The sequence below is a fragment of the Phyllobates terribilis genome, unplaced genomic scaffold, assembly GCF_046119375.1.
Source record: "Phyllobates terribilis strain yellow unplaced genomic scaffold, ASM4611937v1 Scaffold_12__6_contigs__length_324123572, whole genome shotgun sequence".
Taxonomy (NCBI): Eukaryota; Metazoa; Chordata; class Amphibia; order Anura; family Dendrobatidae; genus Phyllobates; species Phyllobates terribilis.
In genome coordinates, this window is record NW_027362772.1 from 42,299,908 (window position 1) to 42,319,618 (window position 19,711).

The 19,711-nt window shown below is 44.2% G+C and overlaps 1 protein-coding gene across 1 annotated transcript; it reads right to left on the reverse strand.

Annotated features, from left to right (window-relative positions):
* Positions 1 to 4,223: 4,223 nt before the first annotated feature.
* On the reverse strand, positions 4,224 to 5,553 carry LOC141171676 (C3a anaphylatoxin chemotactic receptor-like). The gene is made up of 2 exons (XM_073655338.1): positions 5,492 to 5,553; positions 4,224 to 5,181 (listed from the first exon to the last, which is right to left on the reverse strand). Exons 1-2 carry the CDS (start codon positions 5,551 to 5,553, stop codon positions 4,224 to 4,226), a joined length of 1,020 nt encoding a protein of 339 aa, XP_073511439.1.
* Positions 5,554 to 19,711: the final 14,158 nt, after the last annotated feature.

Here is a 19,711-nt window from a genome sequence, read left to right on the forward strand (position 1 = left end):
CAACCATCTGTTCTACCTCATACTCAGACGGGCAGCTGGAGATTTGGGAGCTGTGAGGAAGCAAGTGCGATTGGGGTGACACCTTTGAGGACTGGAGTATTTGTGATGTTGAAGTTGATGTGGAGGAGAGCCCACTTAAAGGAGCACTTGATATCCGTTGAAGCACCTGCTGTTTTTGTGCCTCATCTGGAATTTGTAGCGATTGGCGTGGCCGTAAGAAAGGGATCTTATCACATTGTCCGCTAAAAGAAGTAGACATTTTAGTTTGGCTGGAAGATGGTCTTTCTTCTGCAGATGTTACTGTTGCTTTAACACCTACCCCATGGACACAACCTTTTATCCCCTTCCCAACACGCCTATTCCCCTTTCCACCAGCAGCAGGCCTTTTTCCACTCATTTTGGTGGTAAACTAATTCACAACTCTGGAGTTGTTTGCACAAAAAAACAATGGATGGGAACCGAGCAGAGCTGAGTGGCCAAACTGTGGTATTAGGCCAAAACTATTGGCTGGGTTAGATGCAGAAAAAAATTATATTCAATTTGCAACTTGATGGAGGTCCGTATAGATTGACTAATAGAACAAGTCCCACACACAGCTAGAAGTGCAAATATTTTTTCAGAGTTAGATGCAGAAAAAAATTGTATTCAGTTTGCAACCTGATGGAGGTCAGTATAGATGGACTAATAGAACAAGTCCTACACACAGCTAGAAGCCCAAATATTTTTTCAGAGGTAGATGCAGAAAAAAAATATATTCAATTTGCAACCTGATGGAGGTCAGTATAGATGGACTAATAGAGAAAGTCCCACACACTGCTAGAAGGCCAAATATTTTTTCAGAGCTAAATGCAGACAAAAAATTATTTTTAATTTGCAGCCTGATGGAGGTCAGTATAGATGGACTAATAGAGAAAGTCCCACACACTGCTAGAAGGCCAAATATTTTTTCAGAGCTAGATGCAGACAAAAAATTATTTTGAATTTGCAACCTGATGGAGGTCAGTATAGATGGACGAATAGAGAAAGTCCCACACACTGCTAGAAGGCCAAATATTTTTTCAGAGCTAGATGCAGACAAAAAATTATTTTTAATTTGCAACCTGATGGAGGTCAGTATAGATGGACTAATAGAGAAAGTCCCACACACTGCTAGAAGGCCAAATATTTTTCAGAGCTAGATGCAGATAAAAATTATTTTTAATTTGCAACCTGATGGAGGTCAGTATAGATGGACAAATAGAGAAAGTCCCACACACTGCTAGAAGGCCAAATATTTTTTCAGAGCTAGATGCAGAAAAAAATTATATTCAGTTTGCAACCTGATGGAGGTCAGTATAGATGGACTAATAGAACAAGTCCCACACACAGCTAGAAGCCCAAATATTTTTTCAGAGGTAGATGCAGAAAAAAATTATATTCAGTTTGCAACCTGATGGAGGTCTGTATAGATGGATTAATAGAACAAGTCCCACACACAGCTAGAAGCCCAAATATTTTTTCAGAGGTAGATGCAGAAACAAATTATATTCAGTTTGCAACCTGATGGAGGTCTGTATAGATGGATTAATAGAACAAGTCCCACACACAGCTAGAAGCCCAATATTTTTTCAGAGGTAGATGCAGAAAAAAAGTATATTCAGTTTGCAACCTGATGGAGGTCAGTATAGATGGACTAATAGAGAAAGTCCCACACACTGCTGGAAGGCCAAATATTTTTTCAGAGCTAGATGCAGACAAAAAATTATTTTTAATTTGCAACCTGATGGAGGTCAGTATAGATGGACTAATAGAGAAAGTCCCACAAACTGCTAGAAGGCCAAAAATTTTTTCAGAGCTAGATGCAGATATAAATTATTTTTAATTTGCAACCTGATGGAGGTCAGTATAGATGGACTAATAGAGAAAGTCCCACACACTGCTAGAAGGCCAAATATTTTTTCAGAGCTAGATGCAGAAAAAAATTATATTCAGTTTGCAACCTGATGGAGGTCAGTATAGATGAACTAATAGAACAAGTCCCACACACTGCTAGAAGCCAAAATATTTTTTCAGAGCCAGATGCAGAAAAAAATTATATTCAGTTTGCAACCTGATGGAGGTCAGTATAGATGGACTAATAGAGAAAGTCCCACACACTGCTAGAAGGCCAAATATTTTTTCAGAGCTAGATGCTTAAAAAAATTATATTCAGTTTGCAACCTGATGGAGGTCAGTATAGATGGACTAATAGAACAAGTCCCACACACTGCTAGAAGCCCAAATATTTTTTCAGAGCTAGATGCAGAAAAAAATTATATTCAATTTGCAACCTGATGGAGGTCAGTATAGATGGACTAATAGAATGATGCTATGCCCAAAAGATTTTACTTCACTAGGTGCAGTAAAAAAATTGGTATTCTATACACAGGTGGTATATCTTGCAACACAGATAGGCTACTCCACTGACTAACACACTCTGCAATAGGCCAAAAAGGATTAGCTTTGCTAGATTCAGCCAAATGCTGTGAAAAAAACTTGCACAGCACTGGCACAGACCTGCCTGGCAAAAACTGATAGGAACTGATGTAACCTAGTCCTGAAAAGGACTGCAATTACAATTAGTCTTTACTCCCACAATCTATCTATTTAGGAGCACATACCTGCCTGATAAAAGTCATAGGAAATGCTGTAACCTAGTCCTTAAAAGGACTGCAATCACAACTATTCCCTACTCCCAAGCTATCTGTAGATTTGTGCGAAAATTGGCTTGAAATTAACAAGGTATAGCGCACACAGCAACAGCGGTGCCGTCTAACACGCAGCTGCAGCAGTGAGAAAATGGTGGCGACGGGGAAAATGGCTTGGTCTTATAGGGCAAGGACATGTGACATACACTGCCAATGACACATGCCCTTGCTTGTGTGAAAAAAGCACTTCGCTCCGTGTGTGCGCTGCTGATAGGCTGACAGATTGCACCTCCCCACTGTAAATGCGGGAAAGAGAAAAAAAAATGGAGATCTTCATTATTCCTGCAGAGATCCATCCCCTGCCCCTCCCCCCACCCCGCTGTACACTCAAACTGCGTATTAACATTAATTTTCATCATTACTGAGAAAAAATCCAGTTATGATTTTGGTGCACGAACAGTTATCGAACATAACCTCGAACAGCCGAATTTTTCTCAAATCGTTCGTGTTCGCCGAACGGCTCGAACACCGCCCAAAACAGCTCGAATTTGAGATTGGCGAACAGCTCGAGTCGAACAACGCTCATCTCTACTGTTTATAAGACCCAACTCCACCCAAATGCCACAGAATATATCTTTTACAAGTCTTCATCACCGATTGCTAATCTGCACTGTCTTGTCCGATGGGTGTCGGTGGTTGGAGGTCTGTGCCTTCTTTCTGGGCATAATCGCCAACCTCCCACCTTGACTGATATGGATGATGTATGCTATGTCATTAGCCCTTGCGAAACCTCCTTATGTGTAGATGAACTGTAGGCCTACTACGGGCAAAGAAAAGCTCTGTAATGCGCATACGTTGGCGCCAACTTCACTTCCTGTTAATAGTCGTCAGCCTATGAAAGGACATAGTGGGAAAGAGTAACGTGCAGATGTGAAGGCCTGAGCTTCAACTATACAGGTGCAAGATTCACAAGGATCTGTAGATGACGTAGGGTGCGTCATCCATCTATCACTGTACAAGGTATGATAATCCGCTAGATTACATAGCTGCAGGGCATTGTGGGTAGGTTGCGAAGCAAAAGAAACTGATATTACCCTGCTCTCTAATGCTTCCGCAGTGTGGGAAATGGGGCCAGGCAAGTTTTTTTTTAATTAAATTTCAGGAAATTTGACTTGAACTTGATCCTTCGCAGATCGATCCTCTTATCCCTAATCACCATAATTCTGATCACCTGGAGAATCATTTTGCCCGGGCACTTCTTTTCCTCAATGAATGAAAAATATGTCAGGGTTCCAATTTTTTATTTTTTTTTCACCATTTCACATGACTTTGGGATTTTTTTTCTGCACATTATATGTTGAAATGAAGGGCGTCTTTCAAAACGAAATCTCATCGTGCAAAAAATCAATCCCTCGTTAAGTTGTGTTGATTGGAAAATAAAATCTTAGGGCTTTTAGAATGAGAGGAGGAAGGAAACAAGGTGAAAAAAATATTAAACATAGTCAAGTCTCCGATAGATTGAGAGGTCTCATATAGAGTAGATAACAGGATTATATATTACTTAGTAGAAGTGCGAATATTTCCTATATCTTCTTGTTCTCCACTCAGGTCATTAGGATGTTCACTCAAGGCTATTTCCAGTCTGTTGGGAATGGATCTGAAGAAACCTTGTTGGAAATCCAGTCCCATGAATATATAAATGATTGGATTCAAGCAACTATAAAGAAAAGCCAGGCTTGTGAAAATAGTGTGTAATATATAGAAAAGACTATCCTTTCTATAATGCCAGGGTGTTAGTGGCCAGATGTAATATGGAAACGAGAAAATAAAAAAACACAATATAACAGCGGTGATGATCCCAAAGGATCTCTGGGATTTCTTACTATTTCTAAGTTTGTAGAAGATTGTGACATAACTGGTGACGATGATAAGAAAAGGTATCACAAACATTATAATTAATTTGATCACCTGAATGGTCTGATATAACTCTTGTTTATAAAGATATGTGTAATCACCAAATATACACCATTCCTTTAGATTATGTAAATGGCATCTATATATGTAATACACTAAACTAGTTGCAATTAAGCTCAGCCCCCAAATGATCGCTGCAGTGATTGACACCAGTTTATAAGTTCTAAGAACTTTGGCCCAAAATGGGCACACGAGCGATACACAGTGGTCAATAATCATGAGAAGAACACTGGAACTCATGTTTAGCGTAAACAGAAACAAGTTCACTATGCAAAATGCAAAATCTGGGGGGCTTGACAAAAGTGAGAAAATTGTAGCCCAATCAGCAATTCTCAGAGGGAGAGAAGCACAGCAGAGGAAGTCCGCTATGAACCACACAGCATTGATTGTGTTCTTCATCCTGAATCCGGCAATCCAGATGACTAATCCATTACCGATAATCCCGAGAGCAAAAACAATACTGAATATGGTAAGTGACATCTTCTGTATAATGTTTGCATATACCTCATAATAATAAAAGTTGTTGTGTTTGTCTGGTGACCTGAGAAGACAGGATAGGGTAGATGTTAGGAAAATGAAGAAATTATATTTTCATAAATATCTTCCTTGCAGGGGCGGGCTGGGGTGGAGGGCAGGGGGGAAGTGCTGCCAGAACAGTGGCCTAGTAACTGTTAAGGTCTACATGACTCCCAAGTGCCTCAGCCACACTGAACCTTGAAGAAAACCACTTTCGATTGCATCACACGCTGTGATGTGGGACTGTGATATGACCATGGTTGATGTGTTGCAAGGTACAGTGATGCTGAAGCGTCTGACGGCCCTTAGAATGTCCCACTATGCTGTAACTTTACATTTCCAGACCCATTAGGAATAGCAGGACATCCTCACGCACAGGAACTTTGAGGATACGCATCTTCCCACCTGAGAGATGTGACAAGCAGAATTAGTGCTGTTGCAGATTGTGGCATGCAGAAGTAGTGCTGTTGCTTTAAACGCATTCAGCAACTATTAGAAGTAACACAAGCACAGGAGACAGGAAGTGTTGTGCTCCAGAAGCATCCAGCAACTAGAGGGGTTAACACAGTCACAAGAGAAGGGGAGTGTTTTAGCAGAGCACCAGGGGGATTGTAGCGAAGTTGTCTACTGTCTGGCTGGAGCAGACGAGAAAGATGGTGTGTGTATTCTGTATCTCACAGAAGAGCCCCTGCAAATGAAAAGTATTCAAGTCAGGAGTGAAGCTAAGCACAGGTCAGGTAGAGTTCCTGTACTAGCAGTGCAGAGTATTGTCAGGCATAAAGATATGGACTGTAAGAAATGGTGTCACAGGGATAATCTCCCTCCGCAAACCCTCCCCCCCTCCTCCATCTCACTGTGCTGTAAAGAATGATGTGTTTATTAATGTGCCTTTGCATTAGAACTGTGCTGTCCTGTACTACTGGGAAGACTGTGAACTGCTGTGCTGCTAAGGAAACTGTATTGTTTGTCACTGGAGCCTGTTGCTCATAAAACTTAACTTGCACTGGCTGTGCAGCATCTTATTAAATGCTATTGTTCTACCATTTATGAGGACTCTTGTCAAGTGTGTCTGGTCAGCAAGTGAAACAACCTACGTGTCTGTGTCTGAGGGTCAACACCACTGTGTACCTGAAAGAAGATGCAGCACATGGTCTATGGTTGCCATGAGTAATGGTTAACCCAGCATTCCAAAGAATTCATGCAACCTGTCTCGCCCCTATCTGAACCTAGCGGCGTGCGTGTAACAGAGAGATGAGGACAGGATCAAGAGATGCAACGAGCTGCATCTGAAGGCTGAGGAGCATGTACTGTAGATGGAGGTTGTTTGCACGGGCTTGAGAGACTATACTACATAAGGAAACTGTATACAAGAGTTGGAGAGAGATGTATTACATTAGGGATCTGTATATAGGGGCTGAGAACAGGTTTAGTGCATATGGAGGGCTGTATATAGAAACTGAGGAGCAATATACTGCATGTGGAGGCAGTATCCAGTGGATGAGGCGTGATTAAATCCAAATGGAGGATGTACAGTGATGAGTAAAAAGGTAACAATGTTTTGAACTTTTGACTTTCAGGGTCTATATTTCACCATCCACTTCTGATTCGAACGTGAGACTACCATCACTTTATAGACAATCATCTTGGCTATCTCATACATAAACTTGACTTGCAACTATTTAGCTTATGATTAGTTATGCAGATTCTTGTCTTATCACTGCATTGCTACTGTTTTGCTCCTAAAAATCTAAATTAAAATTTTTATTATCTTGTTAGTATTTTGTAAATCCACCTTTGGCTTTCAACACTGCTGAATCATTCTGGGCATGCGCTCAGTCAGATTCAAACATGCCTCGATTGAAATCTGATCCCAGGTCTCTTCTACATGTTCCCAAAGTTGGTGAATACTGGATAACTCACTTGGGTATGTATACAACTTTTTCTTAAACTCTACCCACAAGTGTTAGATTGTGTTGAGGTCTGGGGACTGTGGGGGCCAATCCAGCAATTCTATTTCATTGTTATTGAACCATTTCTTCACCAATCTCAATATAAACTTCAGGTCATTGTCAAGTTGGAACAGTATGTCATTCTTTTCATACCCATAATACACGATTGTACAAAGTAACACGTCTTATAGGATACTCACATATACAGTAGTTCAGCATGGAGGCCACCATTGATCCTAGGAAAATATCCAACACCTTTGGCTGTAAAACAACCCCATATCATCAGGCTTCCTCCTCCAAACTTGACAGTTCCTTCAATTTCTCGATCTGCTAGCCCCCTTTTCCCTTGTTTCTTCCACACCCATTTGCACTCGTCAGAGCCTAGTCTATTGATTTTCCTCTCATCGCTCCAAATCACCCATTTCCAATCTTCTACTGTCCACTTCTCGTACTGTTTTGAGAACTTTAACGGAAGCTTCTTATGATGATATTGAAGTTGAAGCTCTTCACCCTTTTTCGGGCCACCATTCCAGACTTGTGTTACGTGCGTCACACAGTGCTTGAATGGATGTTTGTGATCTCACTATTACGAAACATGCGAGTAGCCTCCAGTGTAGTTTGTCCTGCGAGAACTGATAGACCTTGTGATGAGCCAACTTGTTAACTCCAATATTTTGCCTGGAGATCTACCTCTTGGCTTCTGAATGGATGGATGGACTTCTTTTCATATTCTTCCAAATGTCATGGCACAAACATGATTTAGCTTGACAAATTTCTTGGCAGAGAGACCACTTTCGATAAGTTGGATGATGCTGTTTCTCTTTTCATGGGAAATCTTCTTCATGGCTGCTCCTTGATTCATATCAGTGACCTTTCACTTGGGAATCAACCTAATAACACACTGAGCTATTATGGAATGTGAGAACAAGTAGTAATTTTTAGTATACAAGAAGAAAAAGATGTATCCACCACCAGGAGTAAAAAAGTGACAATGCAGTGACATAATTGGATTCTGCATAATTAATAATATGCTAAATAGTCACAAGTCAAATTTATGTATGAGATAGCCAAGATGATTGTCTATAAAATGATGGTAGTCTCACATTCAAAGCAGTAGAGGATGGTGAAATATGGAGCCTGAAAGCCAAAAGTTCAAAACATTGTTACCCTTAAAGGCTGAGGAGCCTAAACTGCATATAGAAGCTTTAAATAGTAGCTAAGGAGCAATGTTCTACATATTGAGGCTGGATACAGAGGCTGAGGAGTGGGTACTGCATATGAGGGTCTGTATATACAGTAGGGACTGAGAAGAGATAAGCTGCATATGGGAGGCTGTATATAGAGGCTAAGGAGAGATCTTCTGAATGTGGAGCATGTCCACAGAACCTGTAGAGCAATGTACTGCATATGGAGGTGGTATACAGGGGATGAGGCATGTACTGCATATAAAGGACATACATAAGCTGAGGAGCCTCTACTGCATATTCAGGCTGCATACACAGTCTCAGATATGATGTACTGCATATAGTGGCTGTATACAGAGGTTAAGAAGCGATGTACTAAATAAGGAGGCTGGATACAGGGGCTGGGGCATATGAAGGCTGCTGTATATAGGAGCTGTGGAGCAACGTATTGCATAAGGAGGCTGTATACAGGGGCATGTACTGCATACGGAGTCTGTACCATACCTCCCAACTTTTGAAGAGCAAAAAGAGGGACAATTTTTGCAGCAAGCTACGTGCCACAGTAAATTTTTGCCATGCCCCTGGCCGTCCCCCCAATCCACGCCCATTTACTATTTATTTCTACCCTGGTAGGAGGAGGAGATGTCAGAGGAGCGGTGTTAGTGAGAGAAATTCAGACGCCTGAGAGTAAAGGGCGCAAACCCAAATCCGTGACTGTCTGGTAACGGCATCACTAGTGAGACCACCGAGAAATGTGCCCCAGTACTGTAAAATATATTTCCAAGTATGAAGACTTATCCAAGATGATTTTTATGATGTCTGTTACATAATAGGTATAAAATTATTACCCATAATCAGAATCATCCCTGTCATCATGATTATCATAATGGTAGTAATCAATAGTGTTGAGCCACCCCCGTAGTGTTCGAGTTTGGTTCGGTTCGTCGAACACCCGTGTGTTCGCCGAACTGTTCGTCGAACTGTTCGTCGAACACCTTCGAACACCGTTAAAACCAATGGCAGGCAAACAAAAACACATAGAAAGACATAGAAAACACCTTCAAAGTTGTCCAAAAGCTGACAAACTGCTCAGAAGACACAACTAACACATGGAAAAGTGACAAGTACATATAGTCATGCGAAAAGAAAAGAGGTGGAGGAGTAAAAGGAGGGGGAGACACAGATATAGGCATGTCATGCCCTTCTAAAATCCAAAAAGTGAGAAGCCGACACGTTCAGTCCGCTCCTGCCCGTGCCACCTCCGCGTCGCCGGGTTTGTGCCAGAGCCGCGGTGAACCCTGACGGCCAGCCCCCCTCTCCCAATACTGGTGCCTGTCCGCTGGTGGGTCGAGCGAGCCCCCCTGTGGTGGAGGCAGCTCTAAGCATTTTAATTTAAATTGTCTCTCTAATTTGAATGAATACACTTTAAATCCATTTACAAGGATCTATTGGAGGGCAAGTCTCATGCCAGCAGCCGCGTAATTCCAGCTCCAGTAGCGTCCACTAAAGCTGCTGCAGTTAAAAAGCTTTTATAAGGATCGAGCTCGGCTGTCCACCGCAAGGCATCCTACTGCCAGTCCCAGCCCCTATGCCTTGGGGTGCCTCCTGATGCTCTTCAGTGAGTATCCCGTGGTCCCGAAGCATTTCCTTTGAAAAAATTAAGTGTCCAAACTACAGGTGGTGTAGCTTGCTTAACAGCCGGGATAATCCGCTGACTAGCAGACACTGCTACTAGGCACAAAGTATTTCCTGGGCTAGATGCAGTTAAAAATTTGTAATTAGATACTCTCGTTGGATGCTGAGAAAGCATTCCATAGAGTCTCCTGGCACGCCATATATGATTCTCTTAAAAAGCTTGGGGTAGGGGTCTAGGGGACCCTTTTATAGCCAAAATCACGGCCCTGTATCGCAATACGTCACCTAGGCTGAAGATAAATGGAACTGTAGCACCCTGAGGGATCGGTTGCTAAAGAGGTATTGCACCTCACCCAGAGGTGTGATATCTCACTCTCAGGTAAGGATGTAGTGTGGATCAGGACCCAACACCTGCATGCATTACACCACATTGCCGTGGGGCAGGGCGACCAATATGCCCCTGAGATGGGCACGACAGTCCCTGTCCCTGGCTGGAGTGGGGGGAGGGAACACTGAGGAAGGGGAACCCTGTAGTGCAGGAGCAGGGAGGAAGCAGTTCCTGGGTGCATTGAGAAGGGAGTATAAAAGGTGGGCACCATCTTAGTTCAGTGCAGAGAAGTCTGAGCAGAAGTGGCAGGGAGCAGGGGCTCTGCATGAGCTCTGCTCCGGAGGCGGGCCTAGTAACAGAAGCCCAGGCCTGGAAGAGGGAGAAGGAAGGAAGAGGAGCGGAGAAGGCTCCAGGAACGAGGAAAGAAGGGATCCCAGGGGTGCGGACGGGCGAGTCACCACCGCACGCCCGAATCCACCTGCGTGGAGGGGTCAGGCCAAAGGGGGAGACCGGTCCCCGAAACTAGTGGAGGCAGGAAACGACCCTCAGCTAGAAACAGGAGGCTGTGACATTTTATGTGGCGCAGCCCCTCGCTACACCCGCTAGGAAGGCACCACATAGGGTCAGGGAAACTGGCGCCAAGTTTACCAAGAGGAGGCCCGAGGCAGCCGAACAGAAGGGTTGGTAAGAAAGGCCAGACAAAGGACACACAAAGGGGGTCCTGTGAAGCGCTCCAAAGTTATCTGGGAGTTGTCTGAGCCCCTCACCTGGTGAGCACAGTATGACGTGGGCAGCCGTTACCTGCAGACGTGGTCTGGATAATAAGAACTGTGAGTAAAGGCCCTGGACTGCATCACTGACTCCGTGTCGTTACTGCTGCTGCCCTGCACCATCACCCCCATCCTCCGCATACACTGCCCTGAGGCTATACTCCTTCCGTGGGGAGTTATGCTACGCTCTGCTGCACCCACAACACCAGCCTCAGCGGTCTGCCCTGTAGCGGCGGTTCACTCTGACCGCAATCCACGGGTGGCGTAGTCGGACATTTAAACATCAAAACCACATAAATAGTTCCGCCACTGGTTTGACCGCCCTGAGCCATGGAACCGGGTCGCCGCCACGGAGACTACAACCACCAGCATCCACCAAAAAGGGTCCGGCTCCGGGTGTCCCAAGGCCCAGGGGGCGCGTCAGAACATTTTCATCACCTTTCACAATCACCAATGGGACAAGGCAGGGATGTTCTCTATCCCCTCTCTTATACATCCTAGTGACGGAGCACCTGCTCTCATCAATTGGCCATAACCCCAATATTAGGTGGATTGAGGTGGGAGGCACCGAGTACAAGTGCTCTCTATTTGCTGATGATGTCCTAGTATATATCACTCAATCACATATATCCATCCATGCTGTTATGGCTGAAATAGATCACTTTGTTACATGGTCAAATTTTAAAATCAATGCAGCGAAGTCTGAGGCCCTCGATGTCTCCCTCCCCAAATCCATATAGGATTCCATCCAGTCCAACTTTCCCTTTGCCTGGCCCTCACAGGGTATCAAATACTTAGGAATTCCTATTCATAGAGACCTTTCCCATCTATGTTATCTTAATTTTGGGCCCTTTATTGAACAACTCCATACAGACCACGGTTGGCAAGTTAGAACTGTAAGATTCACTACGTGAACCACTGGTGTTTTGTGGAAAAGCACATGTACACTGTGTTCCAAATTATTATGCAAAAAGTGTTTAGGAGTGATAAGGGAAGAATTTGTTTGTTTGTCAGTTAAACTCATTGATGGTGATGTGTGTCAGGGCTCTTTATATCACTGTAAGCAATTGCAGACACCTGTGCTAATCAGTTTGGCAGGTGTGTCCAATGAAAGGCAAGACTACTTAAGAAGGCTGTCTCACATTATTAAGCAGCCTACATTTTCTGCCAAAATGGGAAAGCAAAAGGATGTGTCGGCTGCTGAGAAGCAACAAATTGTGGAGTGTTTAGGTCAAGGCATGACTACAATCAACATTGTGCGATGATCAGGATGAAGTGTCTTGGCAATCAAGAAGTATGTAGCTGATTCACAGTACACACGTGTGCGTGCTGATAAGGGCAAATTGAGGACTCTTTCCTACAGGCAATTACGTCAGGTTGAAAGAGCAGCGGCAAAAAAGCCTTGTCATAGCAGCAGACAAGTTTTTGAAGCTGCTGGTGCCTCCAACGTCCCCGAACAACAAGATGCAGGGTCCTTCAGAGGTTTGCAGCTGTGCATACGCCATCCTGTCGACCTCCTCTATCCACTTCACACAAGCAGAAACGGCTCCAGTGGGCCAAACATCACATGAAGACTGATTTCAAAACTGTTTTGTTCACGGATGAGTGCCGTGCAGCGCTCGATGGTCCAGATGGATGGAGTGGAGGATGGCTGGTTGATGGACACCCCACGCAAACACGGCTACAGCGCCAACAAGGAGGAGGTGGAGTAATGTTTTGGGCTGGAATCATGGGGAGAGAGATTGTCGGCCCCTTTAGGATCCCTGAAGGTGCTAAAGATGAACTCCATAATGTATGTGGATTTTCTCAAACAGCACTTCCTGCCATGGTTCAAGAAGAAGAACCGTGTATTTCACAGCAAGATCATTTTTTTGCATGATAATGCACCATCTCATGCTGCACATAAAACATCTGCATCTCTGGCTGATATGGGCATAAAAGGGGACAAACTTATGGTGCGACCCCCATGCTCCCCTGACCTCTACCGCATTCAGAACCTTTGGAGCATCATTAAAAGGAGTGTCTATGATGGAGGGAGGCAGTTCACATCTAAGCAACAGCTCTGGGAGGGTATTCTGTCCTCATGCAAAACAATTGAAGCAGAAACCATCCAAAACCTGACAAATTCAATGGACGAGAGAGTTCAGAAGCTCCTTTCGAACAAGGGGTCCTATGTGAAAATGTAACATCACCTAGAATAAAGTTTTGAGTTGAAAACTGTTTGATTTCAGTTTCTAACAACCTGCTAATGGTTATAATTTCAAAAATGACCATTTTTTTGGTCTTTATTAAAATGAAAAGGTTGATCGAAAAGTTTGGGGGATCTAAGAGTGTGGCAACCCAGTAGTCATGATTACTTCGAATAATGACAATATGAGGGTCATGCTGCAGGTAGTGCAGCAAGAAGGCACTTATGTGTCTTGCGCATCTCGGAGCCCCAAAATTATTTTCCGGGCTAGATGCAGCTAAAAATTATTATTAATTTTAAATCTGGTGAAGCTTTAGTATAGATGGCCTAATAGGATCAGTGCTGCACACTGCTACAAAGCCCAAATTATTTTCCAGTCAAGATTCAGATAAACATGATTAGTAATTTTAAATCTGGTGGAGCTTATTATAGATGGCCTAATAGAATCAGTGCTGCACACTGCTACAAAGCCCAAATTATTTTCCAGATAAACATGATTAGTAATTTGAAAGCTTAAAACGGTTGGTAGGGTGATTTTAACCAATCATCAAGCTTTTACTCTCCCCAGGATGACACAGGGGTAGAAAAGTCATTTCGGATCCATGATTTGTTCATCTTTATGAACGTGAGTCTGTCTACATTATCAGTGGAGAGCCGCGTGCGCTTATCTGTCAGCACACCACCAGCAGCGCTGAACACACGTTCAGACAGAACGCTGGCTGCGGGGCATGACAAGATCTCCAAGGCGTAAGTGGCTAGCTCCGGCCATTTATCCAGATTGGAAGCCCAAAAAGAGCAAGGGTCCAGTGACACAGTCATGGCTTCAATGTTTACTTGGAGATACTCTGTACCATCGTCTCTAGGCGTTGACTATGTGTTAGACTTCTTGTCTCCTGTGGCCTTGCAAAGGATGGGCTAAAAAAGTGGTGAAATGATTTCGCAAAATTGATGTTACCAGCAGATACTGTGGTTCTGTTACAGTTTGAGTGCTGAACACTTGACGGTCCCACGGTTGGCAAGTTGGAACTGTGAGATTCACTACGTGCACCACTGGTATTTTGTGGAAAAGCACATGTAAGATTCTGCAACAGTCTCTGCTGATACTCCTGCATGCGTGCATCCCTTTCTATGGCAGGAATAATTTCTGCAAATTTACTTTTGTACCGGGGATCTAACAGTGTGGCAACCCAGTAGTCAGGATTATTTCTAATTCTCACAATTCGAGGGTCATGTTGCAGGTAGTGCAGCAAGAAGGCACTCATGTGTGTTGCGCATCCAGGAGCACCAAGTCCCTGTTGTGTTGGTGGCGAGGTAACAATCATGCTTCCTTCCTCTGTCCTCTCCCCCCAACCTCGCACAACAGAAATGTGATCAAGGTCTTCCTCATCTGATGAGTCTTCCATCAGTTCGTCCTCCACTTCTTCCTGGGCTCCTGCACCTTCCTCACTAGTTTGGCTGCTACCATGCGCCCTGGTAAAACCATCTCCCCCACCCTCACATGCCTGCCGCCTTGGTGCTGCCGACCGTCTGGACCTTGCAGATGTTAGCCCTTCCGCATACAACTCCTCCTCCTCTACTTCCTCCACCTCCTCTTGTGCCACCACCTGACTCCGAATTCTGTTTAACATGTGCTCCAGCATGTAAATCACCGGAATAGTCATGCTGATAATGGCATCGTCAGCACTAAACATCTTCGTCGCCATTTCAAAACTGTGCAGAAGGGTGCATAGGTCCCTGATCTGAGACCACTCCTCCAGCGTGATTTGCCCCACCTCTGGATCTCGTTGGCCCAGGCTATACATCAGAACGTATTGCACCAGGGCTTGTCGGTGCTGCCACAGTCGCTGCAACATGTGCAGAGTTGAATTCCACCGGGTAGGCACATCGCATTTTAGCTGGTGAAGTGGCAGGCCCAACGACTTCTGTAGAGATGTAAGTCGCTGAGTTGAGGGATGCGAACGGCGGAAGTGAGCACACAGCGACCGTGCCCTCTGCAGAAGGCCATCTAGTCTGGGATAGTGGGCTAAAAATTGCTGGACAACCAGGTTCAACACGTGAGCCATACAAGGCACGTGTGTGACATTGCCCTGGCGAAGGGCCGCACCCAGGTTTGCAGCATTGTCGCACACGGCCTTCCCTGGTTTCAGGTCCAGTGGAGACAACCATTCATGAAATTGGTTCTCCAGAGCTGACCACAACTCCTCAGCTGTGTGACTCACATTTCCCAGACATTTCAATGTAAAAACCGCCTGATGACGTTGAGCCCTACTGCCAGCATAGTAAGGAGGTGTGCAGGATCCCTTCTGCGCAGTTAGAAAGCTTGTGGCATGACCAGACAGGCTTGGGTGCAGGTGGAAGACCGAGAGGAGGTTGAGGAGGCAGAAGCAGTGGAGGAACTTTGACATAAAGAGGATTGACGCACAACTCGTGGGGACGGCAAGACTTGGACAGCAGCCCCTTGTCCTGCTGTCACCATAGTTACCCAGTGCCCAGTCAGCGACATGTAACGCCCCTGTCCATGCCTACTCGTCCAAGTGTCTGTGGTGAAATGCACCCTGTCACACACAGAGTTTCTCAAAGAAGCGGTGATGTTGTGTGCGACATGCTGGTGGAGCGCAGGCACACCTTTCTTTGAGAAGTAGTGCCGACTGGGCATCTGGTACTGGGGCACTGCGACGGACATAAGGTCTCGAAAATCCTCTGTGTCCACCAGGCGGAAAGGCAGTATTTCTGTAGCCAAGAGCTTGCAGATGGTGAAATTCAACCTCTTAGCTTTCTCATGGCTAGCAGGAAATGGTCTTTTACTTGTCCACATCTGAGGGACCGAGGGCTGGCTATTGTGCTTAGACGGGGTTGATAAGGGTGTCCCCGGCAAACTGCCGGTCTGTGAGGAAGATGCAGGCGGACATGTTAGGTTGCCTTGATCCAAAGGTGGTGCTATGGATGTCGGACAGCGCTCAACACCAGCTGGTGTTACCACCTCCAATGAAAATGATGACCTGCCAATCACGCTGGCTGTTGCGGGTAAAGAGGTGGCAGGTCTGCGCCCCAAAACAGGTGTGACTGCTGTCCCCCCAGTCACAGAGGATGAAGAGGCCGCGGATGCACAAGATATGGCAGACGGTGGTTGGCCCGGCCGGCTAGGCCGCATTGTAGCACACTGAGCTTCCCACTGCAACTTATGCTTCATGTCCATGTGCCGGTTCATGCATGAAGTACTCAAACTATGTATTTTTTGGCCTCTACTTAGCTTTTGCTGACAAATGTTACAGATAACACGAGTTGGGTCATCTTTATCGATCTGAAAAAATGACCAGGCTATGCAAGGCTTAGCACCCATGCGACCTGAAGAGCCACCACGACTTGTGGTGAGAGGCAGAGTTGTGTTTGAGGATGCAGTTGTTGACGTGCTTCCAGTACTACGTCTCTGTCCAGGAAGGCGCAACCTGACCTCGTCGTCACTAGCATCTTCCTCCACCTCCTCTGCTGACCTCATCTCTTGGCTGACTGTGGGTTGACAGTAAGTGGGATCTCCAACCTCATCATCATCACCCTGTGCGTTATCACACCTGTCGTCCTCAGAGCCAACCTGTTCCTGCCCTGACAAAAAACTAAAGTTGTCGCTCCAATCAGGTATTTGAGTCTCATCATTGTCTTCCTCATTGTCTCCACCAACAGGAGTTACAGTTTGGGAATGAGGGTCTACATTATGGTCATAACCTTCTGCGTCTGGTCCTGGATTTGACTCATAAAGATTCTGGGCATCAGTGCAGATCATTTCCTCGTCTGGATTCACAGAAGCGCTCGAGTCGACCTCTGATTCCCAGGCTATAGTATGATTAAACAGCTCTGCAGACTCAACCATCTGTTCTACCTCATACTCAGATGGGCAGCTGGAGATTTGGGAGCTGTGAGGAAGCAAGTGCGATTGGAGTGACACCTTTGAGGACTGGAGTATTTGTGATGTTGAAGTTGATGTGGAGGAGAGCCCACTTAAAGGAGCACTTGATATCCGTTGAAGCACCTGCTGTTTTTGTCGCTCATCTGGAATTTGTAGCGATTGGCGTGGCCGTAAGAAAGGGATCTTATCAAATTGTCCGCTAAAAGAAGTAGACATTTTAGTTTGGCTGGAAGATGGCCTTTCTTCTGCAGATGTTACTGTTGCTTTAACACCTACCCCACGGACACAACCTTTTTTCCCCTTCCCAACACGACTATTCCCCTTTCCACCAGCAGCAGGCCTTTTTCCACTCATTTTGGTGGTTAACTAATTCACAACTCTGGAGTTGTTTGCACAAAAAAACAATGGATGGGAACCGAGCAGAGCTGAGTGGCCAAACTGTGGTATTAGGCCAAAACTATTGGCTGGGTTAGATGCAGAAAAAAATTATATTCAATTTGCAACCTGATAGAGGTCAGTATAGATGGACTAATAGAGAAAGTCCCACACACTGCTAGAAGGCCAAATATTTTTTCAGAGCTAGATGCAGATCAAAATTATTTTTAATTTGCAACCTGATAGAGGTCAGTATAGATGGACTAATAGAGAAAGTCCCACACACTGCTAGAAGGCCAAATATTTTTTCAGAGGTAGATGCAGAAAAAAATATATTCAGTTTGCAACCTGATGGAGGTCTGTATAGATGGATTAATAGAACAAGTCCCACACACAGCTAGAAGCCCAATATTTTTTCAGAGGTAGATGCAGAAAAAAATATATTCAGTTTGCAACCTGATGGAGGTCTGTATAGATGGATTAATAGAACAAGTCCGACACACAGCTAGAAGCCCAATATTTTTTCAGAGGTAGATGCAGAAAAAAATATATTCAGTTTGCAACCTGATGGAGGTCAATATAGATGGACTAATACAACAAGTCCCACACACAGCTAGAAGCCCAATATTTTTTCAGAGGTAGATGCAGAAAAAAATATATTCAGTTTGCTACCTGATGGAGGTCTGTATAGATGGATTAATAGAACAAGTCCCACACACAGCTAGAAGCCCAATATTTTTTCAGAGGTAGATGCAGAAAAAAATATATTCAGTTTGCCACCTGATGGAGGTCAGTATAGATGGACTAATACAACAAGTCCCACACACAGCTAGAAGCCCAATATTTTTTCAGAGGTAGATGCAGAAAAAAATATATTCAGTTTGCAACCTGATGGAGGTCTGTATAGATGGATTAATAGAACAAGTCCCACACACAGCTTGAAGCCCAATATTTTTTCACAGGTAGATGCAGAAAAAAATATATTCAGTTTGCAACCTGATGGAGGTCAGTATAGATGGACTAATACAACAAGTCCCACACACAGCTAGAAGCCCAATATTTTTTCAGAGGTAGATGCAGAAAAAAATATATTCAGTTTGCAACCTGATGGAGGTCTGTATAGATGGATTAATAGAACAAGTCCCACACACAGCTAGAAGCCCAATATTTTTTCAGAGGTAGATGCAGAAAAAAACATATTCAGTTTGCAACCTGATGGAGGTCAGTATAGATGGACTAATACAACAAGTCCCACACACAGCTAGAAGCCCAATATTTTCAGAGGTAGATGCAGAAAAAAATATATTCAGTTTGCAACCTGATGGAGGTCTGTATAGATGGATTAATAGAACAAGTCCCACACACAGCTAGAAGCCCAATATTTTTTCAGAGGTAGATGCAGAAAAAAATATATTCAGTTTGCAACCTGATGGAGGTCTGTATAGATGGATTAATAGAACAAGTCCCACACACAGCTAGAAGCCCAATATTTTTTCAGAGGTAGATGAAGAAAAAAATATATGCAGTTTGCAACCTGATGGAGGTCAGTATAGATGGACTAATACAACTAGTCCCACACACAGTTAGAAGCCCAATATTTTTTCAGAGCTAGATGCAGAAAAAAATTATATTCAATTTGCAACCTGATGGAGGTCAGTATAGATGGACTAATAGAATGATGCTATGCCCAAAAGATTTTACTTCACTAGGTGCTGTAAAAAAATTGGTATTCTATACACAGGTGGTATATCTTGCAACACAGATAGTCTACTCCTCTGACTAACACACTCTGCAATAGGCCAAAAAGGATTAGCTTTGCTAGATTCAGCCAAATGCTGTGAAAAAAACTTGCACAGCACTGGCACAGACCTGCCTGGCAAAAACTGATAGGAACTGATGTAACCTAGTCCTGAAAAGGACTCCAATTACAATTAGTCTTTACTCCCACAATCTATCTATTTAAGAGCACAGACCTGCCTGATAAAAGTCGTAGGAAATGCTGTAACCTAGTCCTTAAAAGGACTGCAATCACAACTCTTCCCTACTCCCAAGCTATCTGTAGATTTGTGCAAAAATTGGCTTGAAATTAACAAGGTATAGCGCACACAGCAACAGCGGTGCCGTCTAACACGCAGCTGCAGCAGTGAGAAAATGGTGGCGACGGGGAAAATGGCTTGGTCTTATAGGGCAAGGACATGTGACATACACTGCCAATGACACATGGC

What these genes read in the sequence shown, in the direction of transcription:
- LOC141171676 (XM_073655338.1), bottom strand. Translation starts at nt 5,553, where the DNA reads ATGCGTATCCTCAAAGTTCCTGTGCGTGAGGATGTCCTGCTATTCCTA. An exon ending in TTCCTAATGGGTCTGGAAAT is followed by an intron (nt 5,182 to 5,491) that starts GTAAAGTTACAG and finishes CTGTCTTCTCAG; the next exon opens with GTCACCAGACAAACACAACA.